Here is an 11,175-nt window from a genome sequence, read left to right as displayed (position 1 = left end):
CGGTCGGGGAGGAGGGTGTCTGTTGCAAGACCCGAAACACCCAGTGACTCCAGGAAACAGCACTGATGATGTGTCCAAGTTTGTGCATCAGTAGATGTTTTATTAATAGAACTGCACAATCGCTCCCAATCTTCCACTGTAAATCTGAAGACTCACCTCTTCAGACTCCCCCTAGAACTGTACCCCTTTTTGCCACCTTCTCTTTCGAATGATGCTGGCAGATAAAGTGGGATGGGCACCTTTCCAAAATGTAAAAAAATACAGCAATTTTGGAAAATGGTCTGAATTCATGTAAAGTAGGATACATGATTTGAACATGCACTGTACATCATTATCAGACCTAATTTACCCTTCAACTTATTGTTTATGTCCATAATGGTAGGCTAGCCACGGGTTTTGTAGCAATTTGTAGCCTACGCCTTAAATATCAAATGTTCAAGCACGCTCAAATCATATATAGCCTACTTTTTAAAAAAATATGCCAATTTAACATTGAGGTGCCCACTCTTCTTGTTACCATGCTGACGACTGACCAGGATATGGCTACTATGCAGACATATTTTTGTCCCTCGTTCTCAAGTCTTTTGTTTCTCTTGGGTGCATGTGTTTTACTTCAACAAAGGTTGATAATGTGATAGATAGCATCTTAAGAATGTGATTTAGATAGCATGTTGTTTAGACAAATGCTAGGTTAATTGTTTACCTGTTATCCTAGTTTCTTGAGGCACTTGACTCTGCATTCTATTTGTTATGAATTACCTTGTTTATTGGAAGTTGCTCTGGATAAGAGCGTGTGTTAAATGCCTATGTTGTACATTTTAATTGGCTAGCATTGAATGGTTTAGGGCCAGAATACATTTTCTCATTAGATGCCTGAAGAAGGTCATCAGTGACCGAAACATTGCTTCTCTCTCAATAAATGTGCGTGGGCGTATTATTTTATTATTGATATCATCTTATTATTGAACCATCCAGACCTCTCAGGTCATTTGGGACAGGTCTGCTTTCTGAATCAGAACTAAATGTAGAGAAGCAGCATTCAGTTCTTATGCACCACATATCTGGAACAAACCTCCAGAAAATGGCAGATACGCTGCAACTCTAATTCTTTAAAATGTACCGCTTCCTATTGTTAAAATGTCTTTAATTATTCAACTGCATTGTTATTGTTTTGACCCGTTTTGACTTTTATTACATTCAAATGTCCTTTAATAATCTTGATGTCTTATCAGTCTTATGCACTTTGAACAGCCATGTGCTATAACAAAACTTGCCTTGCCTTGCCTTACCACTGTTTGTCATGAAATGCATCATGGATTTTTAGAAAATCATTTGAGAATAATTATAACTATGTGATGTGAGGGCTTCGCGGCCCTCACATCTAGGCCCGATCCGAGGTTGGTCCAGACAGCACTGGCCTAGTCACTCTGCACACACGTCATGCGAAGTTCGGCCCCTGTGGCCTCTCCTCTCGGCTCCTCTCCTCTCCTCTCCTCCCTCCCCGCTTTGCTTTGCCGCCCTAACCTCTAGTCCCAACCTCCCAACCTCGGTCATGTGATAAAGAGATCAGACTTCCTGTATCTGGTTGCTATGGCAACCTGCCAGATCAGGCTGAGGGTCTGATAGGCAAATCAGAGAATCAATCAAGCCGAGAGTCTGATCACTGATCGAGGTGGGGTAAGATGCCTAAATCATAGCCATAGCTCTGATCAACAGTCTGTGGCGGGTCTTGGAGGCATGTGGAGTGATCCTGTGCTTGCGAATCCCGGACGAACTTTCGGAGCTTTTGTCAATTATAGTAGTAACAATCAGTCTTGATATTTGTTTGATGTTGGTGGCTGTTGGTGTTTTTCCCATTATTGTTTTAGTGAAATCTGTTTGCAACAGCAGACTCTGACAAAGGCTTCGCATTAGGCCGACGGCATTGGCGGCGACTGCCCCTCAGCAGTGCAGGCCCTCCACTGCTGATCCTCTCCCCTATGTGGTACGCACCTTAACCACTCGGATATTCACGTGAGGAAAAACAAGGGTGAAGCCTAAGGCAGCTCCCAAATGACAGCCCCTTAGCTGAGTGATGTCATCTGACAGGCAGCTAAACACACACAAACATCTTGTTTTTAATTAACCCAGGTCTCAGATACATGGCTGTGTAAAAGCCATGAGGATTAAAAAAAACACTATGCAATAACACTAATTAAATAACACATGGGTCAGTGCCTTGCTAAGTCAGCCGTTATGATTTAATAGTTTTTGTTTTTTGTGCAAGATTGTCAAAAGTTTAATACCCGTATACAGATGTCCATTTGAAATAATGTAAATGTATAAGTTGCTCTGGAAAGGCCCATTTTTATGACTTGTACTTTATTCTTTTTAGACAAACATACAGATAGTCACCCTAAGCATTGAGACAAGCATAATGAGACAAACCATACAGCATACATCACAAAAACAGTCTTCGTCAAAAGCAATATCACCGACCACCATAATGAGACAATACCATACACACAAGACATACAAACATACAGTGAAAACAAAGACATCAACAAAACGATAAGCATATCACTGTGGAACTTATACTCGTCACAACAAAAAACATAAAGGACACGAAAAACAAAAGAAACAAATACAAATACAAAATTCAAATAATTTTGAAAATGTCTTGAAAAAAGTAGATCTACAAGCTCACAGCGTGTTGGGCTGTGACACACTGCGATCCCGCACATCGGCCACTCCCAAAACAATTCTGATCTGGAAGAATCAATGATGTAATGACCTTAATCAGACAGATAAAGAAGGAGGGAGATAACCCTCCTCCAAAGCCTCGTTATATGTTCTTAAGAGTAGCGGTCCTAGTTCCACTGTGCAAACACACAAGCATCCCTGTGAAATATACACTCGTCACAACAAAAAACATAAAAGACACAAAGAACAAAAAGAACGTCCGAAAAAAGACGCTCGCCCCCCCCCCTCAGCATGGTCCGTGATCCTCCAACTAACGGCTGCCGGAACCCGAGCCCACCCACACCCACCCATACGCTATCCTAAGACCAATATGCCGGAGTGGGGACAAAAATATCCCAATCTCCGTTTAATAAGTATACAACATAGCAAGGAACTTCCATTAAACAATGCAGCACGCACAACAGTCACCTATTGATTTTTAACAGTGCCAATAAAAACATCAAAAACCTGGTTCTAAGTTATTCAAGCCCATCCTTCGAGCAATACAACAAATGGAAAAAATGCAATGACATGGGCCTTTGTACGAAAATAAACTAGAAAATAGAGGTAAAACAATTGAAATGCCCTCTAACCCCACATGAATAAATTAAAACTGTTCTGTGAACAAAGCTTCTTCCTATTAAATGCCCATCTTTCTTTTATACATCGGAACCTAATACAAATCAATCGCCTTATCACATGTGGGGTTTTTTTAAAATGAAAACAAGAACAGAATTAGTTAAGTTAACTTTCTAATTTCACCATGAATAAGAGTAGTTCAGTCAGACAACTCTTAGATTGGATTAGAATATATATTTATTAGCAATATATATTTAGCAAGCTTGAGCATGGTATAGAACAAGAGGAAGCATAGTTTGGCGTCAGGCCTCTGAATCCATTCATTCCCTGTAAGGATAACATTTTAATGAATGTTACATGCCAATTAGCATTTACAGGGAATGAATTAAACCCCCAAGGGGATCTAGAAACAGAGCCTACAGGTGGATGCCGGGGAGGCGGTGGGATGAGACTATTCATGGTCAGCAGCATACGTAGCAAGCAAGGGCAGCAGATCCGGCAGGATCTCGGCAGCAGAGCAGCAGCAGCAGCAGCGTCGCACGTCAGAGCAGCAGAAGAGCGCAACCAGACTGAACAGGTAGGCAGAGCATTACTTATAACTCACCGACCAGGAGAAGAGTGCATGTGACTTAGTCACCTGATCGGTTAGCCCAATCCCTTGAGTTGCCTGGCCTGAACTAGCTCCGTAAACTGCGCCTCATTTCAGTCAGACAACTCTTAGATTGGATTAGAATATATATTTATTAGCAATATATATTTAGCAAGCTTGAGCATGGTATAGAACAAGAGGAAGCATAGTTTGGCGTCTGAATCCATTCATTCCCTGTAAGGATAACATTTTAATGAATGTTACATGCCAATTAGCATTTACAGGGAATGAATTAAACCCCCAAAACAGCAAGAACCCCCAAAACGGCTTGAGAGCACAGGGCCTGACGCCGGACCAACCATCTGTGAGAATGGTGGAGCTCCATAATTTAACATGATATAATGACTGAGTTCCTCATCATAAATTTTTAAATTTAACTAAACAAATGCAGCATGCATCCATGTGTTCAGCGAGCCTGATGAATCCAGGTACCCGCTGATCCCTGAATTCAGGAGTCCTAGACGGTATCCTAATATGGCGTCCACGCTGTGCCGCACCAACTCGGATTCGAAGAGGACATTCTATATTTATTTCTTTTTCAAAGAAATCTGCTATATATATATACACATATATATATAATGAGTCATCCTATGATGAATGATAACTATTGTTTATCATCCATAATAAATAAAGTGTACTGACTATGTGTGTAAAGACGTGCTATCTTTACTTAACATCTGAATCAGTACTATATATATATAATATATTAGCCTGACTGCATAGTCATAGAAAACCCAACATTTTTTAGCGCTACCATAGAAAACCCAACATTTTTTAACGCTGCCATAGAAAACCCAACATTTTTTTAACGCTGCCATAGAAACCCAACATTTTTTAACGCTGCCATAGAAACCCAACATTTTTTTAACGCTGCCATAGAAACCCAACATTTTTTAACGCTGCCATAGAAAGCCCAACATAATTTTGCGCTACCAAGGAAAGCCCAACATTTTTTAGCGCTATAAATAAACCAACATTTTTAGCACCATGACATCACCACTAAACTAAATCCCCAGCAATCCACCCGAGTTGTAATTAAAGCGTCAATAATGCTCAAGCAGCATTTATTGAATTAGCGATAGAACATTGAGAGCACTCATACTCATGAGCTTTTTGCCTGCAGAATGTCATCCTTATTAACCAATATCTACGTAAGCTCCTGAGGACCATCGCCCCATAGATTTAGAGAAGCAGAAGACAAGCCGCGCTGCAGGTGTAGCTACACCAATACGGAGGATGGAGAAAGCCCGCAGCTGAGCAGATCTCTCGCAGCTTTGCAGTGAACCAGTTCAAGTTTAGGCCTACAGATGGAGAGACACACACAATGTTATTGCAATTCTGGATTAGCCCGGCCATCCTATGACCAATTTAACCAATTTTTGGGTTCATGTTGCCATTTACCGTATAGCAACATGCATTTTATATATATTTTTTAATAACTATTTGAAGTTCCCAGAACTTAGTCAGATTTAGAAGGCGATTTTAAATCGGCCTTGGTCTAAATGGGTTAAGCGCCATGTGGCAGCATGTTAGCAATTAGCATCATAGCAGTTGATGCAGAAAGAATATGGTATACAAGCTTAAATTATAGCTTGCAGAGCTTGACGCAGATTATTAGACATGTGAATAATATTAACTAGCGCCGATATCCCTCTCCATCCATAGCCTAATAGATTTAGCACGAAATGCCATCTGTTGCAAGTCTGAATCGGCCCAACAGAGCCAGACGCTAGAGGTTGGCAGAATTGATTTAGCAGAGTTTAGCAGCGAGGCTAGGCAGCTCAGTAGATGATGCAGCATAGGTGCCGAGAAGACATTGAGAAGCCCACATCTCAAGCAGCTCTCTCAACGCTGCCTTGAGAGCCTTGTGCTGGCCCGCACAGTAGATGATGCAGCATAGTGCTGAGAACACTGAGAAGCCCACATCTCGAGCAGCTCTCTCACGCTGCCTTGAGAGCTCACAGAGCCGCCAAGAGCGTAGGTAGTTCAACCTGGAATCTAGAACCAGAAGCAGAATTATTCTTGCAATTACCATGGTAAGCCACCCTGGACGAGATGACGCCGTTATAGACCGCTGGGACAGGAATTTACTTCCTGAAGCCACTCACACATCCGCAGTGAAAAGTGCGTGCTTCACTGTGGATGTGTGGGGACGCATGCTGCACGCCAATGCGCGAGTGTGGCCTCAAATCCTGACCCAGTCAGTTGCACACCGCAAGCTGCTGGTTGCGCTGCAACACTCGTCACCAGTGATGAACACACCGTGATGTGGTGCCAAATATGCCGTGAGCATCCCAATCTGGCGGATAAAGCAGCGCCTTTTATACGGGGACAAAGACTTCCAGTCACCCAGCTTTTGATAAGCATGAGAAAGCAAAGAGCCCATCAACATAGTGTAACTATTGATAACAGAGCAGCCAGGATCGGAGTCCCTCTTTATCCGTCCTGCGAGATATTTCGCGGATTGGTGCGCACCAGCCAACATTGACAAATGACTGATATCTTGACTCTACTAAAGCCCCACCATCTATCCTGTTGCAATAACTTTACTTCTGTAAGCTTGTTGCTCATAACATCACAACATCACTTGGCAACCAACTTTTCTATATACTGTACCATATACCTTCCACATGGAAGCAAGCATGCCATGATAGCTTGTGCTACCACAATCCAGAGCTATCCCCATAAGCAAGCCATGCTGAGTTAGCTTGTGCTACAATCAATTTGATAGCTTTACGCATGGGAAGTAAAACATGCTGTGTTTAGCTTGTGCTACCGACCATCCAAGCTTCCACATAAGAAGCAAAACAACTGAATTAGCTTGTGCTACGAACAATCCGAGCTCCCACGTGGGAAGCAAAACATGCTGTGCTAGCCTATGCTACAAACAATCCAGAGCTGTCCACATAAGAAGCAACACATGCTGTGATAGCTTGTGCTAAACAATTCGCCTCCACATAGGCAAAACATGCTGTGCTAGCCTGTGCTACAACAATCTAATCTTCCACATAGAAGCAAACATGCTGAGCTAGCCTGTGCTACAACAATCTAAAGCTTCCACATAAGCAAACATGCTGTGCTACGACAATCTAAAGCTTCTACAAGAAGCAAACGTACTGTGTTAGCCTGTGCTACAACGTCTCTACCATCTCTTATCCAAGTGTATGCAGCAAAATGAGAATCCCTTTAGCTCATCCTGATCCTTAACAAGTGTAATTTAGCAATACAAGAGCATAACGGTAGAAATGCAACCAATAACGTCTAATCTGCACTGCAAGTTCATTTGATTATTTCATCGTAATATGAAACGGCCTACTTTACCTCCACCACATATTAGAGCAATTGAAATGCTACATGATTTGACACTGACACTGTCGCTGTTGAAGAGGCCTGCAAACCTGACTTCCCCAGTATCCAAGGTGAACAGCACTCATCCCCGTCGGCATTAGCCATCCCATCACCATGCATTAAGCCGGACATGGAAAAGAAGCACAAAGCAGAATATCAATAAATGCTGATAAATGACTTTGCGTGATATTGCTTTCAATTGCTAAATGTGAGGTAGATGAATGCAGTATTAATGAGGTAGTGGCCATAGCACTAGTAGTAACTTAGCATGTTCATGATCGGCACGTTTGCAGCAATTTTTTAGTACTAGCAGCATTAGTCGATATAGCAGTGGTAGCAATGTAGTCCACATCATTAGCATAATCATGATTAGCAGACATTTTGCCAGCAATTGCAGAATGAGTAGCATTAATGCAGTAGCCTAGGAATGCAGTCAATATAATTAGCATGATGGCACTAGTATGAGTAGCATGCATTGACTGCAGAAACAATGTCAGCAGTTTTAGCCTAATCATGATCAGCAGTCAGTTAGTAGCAGTTGAAGAACGACTAGCATAATCTGAACAGTAGCAGCATGCAGTGAGGAGCTTTAGCATAATGGAGACCATCGTGTTGATGGCAGCAATCTAGTACAATTTAGTACAGCAACTTCAGCACTAACATGAACATTGAGATGATGGCAGCAATTTAGTGCTGCAACTTTAGCATCAACATGAACAGTGAGTTTTCCTACTCTGCAAATAGATGCCAGACAGCTACACGAGAGATAACTAATTTCAATGAATTCTAGCAGCATTAACATTTAAACTGCAGTGCAACTACTTCTTGAACACTACTCACAAGTTAGCTTCCCCTCTCTCCTCGCATGGGTAGAGAAGTGTTCGGTCATCAACTATAAGCCTCAAACATCCGGTGGACGAGCTCTTCAGAATAAGAGTACCGTCTAAAGCCACTGAACTATCCATGAATACAATAACTATAAATTAAGCAAGATGCAGCCAACTGAGCATATCCGTGTTTTAACCAGTAGCCTACATAAAGATATTAATCTGAACATTAGAGCCAGAACAAGCAAAGCGACTCACAAAGTGACGCCATGCCCTCTCTCTCTCTCTCTACCATGCAGTAGCACTTACCAGCCATATCGCGCGCATCCGTTCCTCTGTGAACGATAGATCGGTGATGTCATCTTTTGAGAGAGAAGCAAGCAACTAGGTCTAGAAACCCAATCTTGAGATAAAGTGAACTACTTTGAACAAATACACGCTAAACGGGGACCATAACAGAACCCCAAGCCCATCGTTGCTACGATAAGGAAACAGAAACTTAAGCAACACTGTTGGTGAACTACCGTTAACCCAGTGCCATAAAGAGAGTTCTGACACTAGCGTCGACTCCCATTGTAAGAATGGAATGCGGAAGTGCTCCATCTCAATGAGGCATGCAGTCCCAATGTTTGGAACTATACCCAAGGAGCCCGTTTGCGGCGGGATCAAGCGTGTCGTTACTCTATTTCTACACTCTCTAGTTGACCATACTGAGATCGATCAATGACGAACGCTACTGCTTTTGAGCTGAGCGTTTAGCAAGCGATTTTTAACTTAAGTAAAGAAAGTAATACCACGTTTAGAACCAGTAGCACGCAGCTGAGTAGCTATGATTAGCGCAGCATGGACAATGGCAGCACGCCAATAGCCATCAACCAAGGAACAATATGAGACTATTCATGGTCAGCAGCATACGTAGCAAGCAAGGGCAGCAGATCCGGCAGGATCTCGGCAGCAGAGCAGCAGCAGCAGCAGCGTCGCACGTCAGAGCAGCAGAAGAGCGCAACCAGACTGAACAGGTAGGCAGAGCATTACTTATAACTCACCGACCAGGAGAAGAGTGCATGTGACTTAGTCACCTGATCGGTTAGCCCAATCCCTTGAGTTGCCTGGCCTGAACTAGCTCCGTAAACTGCGCCTCATAAGTACATAAAACATAAGAGAGACGTTTTCTAGCCCGGACTTAGAAGCCCGGGGCGAGTCGAATAATAATTACGACCCCACGTTCACCCCACTTCTGCTTTTAAGGCCAAGTCTTTCATACACCATAGTCATTTAAATAAACAAAACAGACGTAACCTATTTATTTTGGGCACAGTGGAGCAATGATAAAACAGAACATTCTCAGTCCAGGTTCAAGAGCAAAACTAAAATATTAGATGCCTCAAATAAACTGTTACTTTGAGTGCAATGAAGCGAAAACTAGAACAAAACAAAACAGACTCAGTCCAGGTTTAGGAATAAAATAAAATACAATAAGAATTAGAATAGTATACACACGGCAAAATTATCAGAGAATGACAGTACACCGTTACTCGAGAGATTGTACGTAGTCCAGGGCGGCTGTGGCGTCTTCGAACCGGCGCTCGCCCCGCTTCGAGCGAACGACCAGAACCGCGGGGTAGTTCAGAGAGAATCGAATGTGCTTCTCGTGCAGAACCCGCTTACATTCTTTAAACTGCATGCGCCTCTCGTTGACCATCTTCGAGTAGTCAGCAAAGACCATTATTCGGTGGCCTTCCCAAGTGACGTTACCCATCTTGCGTGCAGCTTCGGCGACCCGGTTCCGGTCCTGGAACCTTAGGAATCTGGCGGTGATGGTTCTCCCCGACGAGGGTCGGTCGGAGGCAGCACCTCCACGCACGTTGCCGATTCGATGGGCCCTCTGGAACTCCAAACCATGCGGGAACTCCACCTTCAGAACCGCCGGCAGAACCTCGCACAAGAATGCGATGGTATCGGTACCCTCACAGTCCTCAGGAAAGCCCACTAGGCGTAAATTACATCTCTTTTCCGAATTCTCGATCTCGTCAATCTTCAGCCGCAATGCCTCGACCTCCGCCGAACCAGCCCTGGGGCACAGCTCGCATCTCACCCACCGCCTCGTCCAAGAAGTCCAAACGGCCCTCGACCTGGGTAATGCGGGTGGCCAAGTCTTTCAGCCTGTCGTCTGTAGCTCGCGTTATAACTCTTATCTCCTCCAGTTTTCTGTCGTGAGCTTCCGATTTAGCCAGAATCAAAGCAGTGAGTTTGGCAAACTCCCTAGTCACCTCACCAGAGAGAAGGCTGGGGCCGGGATCCCCGGACTTGAGAGGCGCATGAAGCGCAGCCAGCGATGCCGGTATGGTCTGAGCGTGGCTAGTGTTAGCATTAGCACCGTCGTTAGCCGACGCGCCATGTGTGCTGACCGTGCTTGGTTTAGACCCAAACTTAGAATTTCTGGTACTTTTTGACATTGTTTCGACATTGTTCAGATTCGCGTTCCTTGCTATGAAATAAAGCGTATGGTGACTAGACGCGAGAGCTGCTCTGCCTTACGCAGCCATCTTGTTCGAACACATCACGTGACTCCGACAATGGTACTTTTTGATAAACAAGAAAATAATTTATTTTTCCCTCTGGGGGACCGGCCTCGAGGGGACCCGGCTACGTCCCGGCCCCCTGTGCCGGAAAAATGGGCGCTCCCGGCTCAGTTTTTCTCAAATATACTGGTTTCTCACACTGTACTGTAACATATACATTGCCAGACTATTAATAATGTGTGCATTTTCATTACTACTTCACTACATTTCAGCAGTTAATATCTAATGTTTACTCCACTACATTTGTTTCTGGTTGATTGATTTTTTTAATTGATAGCAATGCATATACATGACCGTATGTTTGTACATATCTGTCAAAAGGATAAAACACAACAAAAGAAATGCATGTACAGCAGCCATACACAAACAAAGACATTGATCAACAGTTCAGTCCAAACATTGCACAGTCCAAATGAGACTCAAGAACTTCAGCCTTCTTTGTTCCCTCCATCACAAAAGCGCTTAGCAC

General features: G+C 43.4%; 1 protein-coding gene across 1 annotated transcript in view; it reads right to left on the bottom strand.

The window, feature by feature from the left end:
• LOC308092231 (vomeronasal type-2 receptor 1-like) overlaps positions 1-10,580 on the bottom strand; it is a gene marked incomplete at both ends in the record, with an annotated part of 17,896 nt that extends 7,316 nt beyond the window's left edge. Inside the window, 2 exons of the mRNA XM_080438075.1 lie at positions 9,674-10,113; positions 10,220-10,580. Coding sequence (XP_080294201.1) covers positions 9,674-10,113; positions 10,220-10,580 — 801 coding nt within the window. The remainder of the gene's footprint in view (positions 1-9,673; positions 10,114-10,219) is intronic.
• Between the last annotated feature and the right edge of the window lie 595 nt (positions 10,581-11,175).

The sequence above is a fragment of the Gymnoscopelus braueri genome (assembly GCF_963280865.1).
Source record: "Gymnoscopelus braueri genome assembly, chromosome: 9".
Classification (NCBI taxonomy): domain Eukaryota; kingdom Metazoa; phylum Chordata; class Actinopteri; order Myctophiformes; family Myctophidae; genus Gymnoscopelus; species Gymnoscopelus braueri.
The sequence above is the reverse complement of the archived record's forward strand: the minus strand, read 5'-3'. Positions and strand labels throughout refer to the sequence as shown.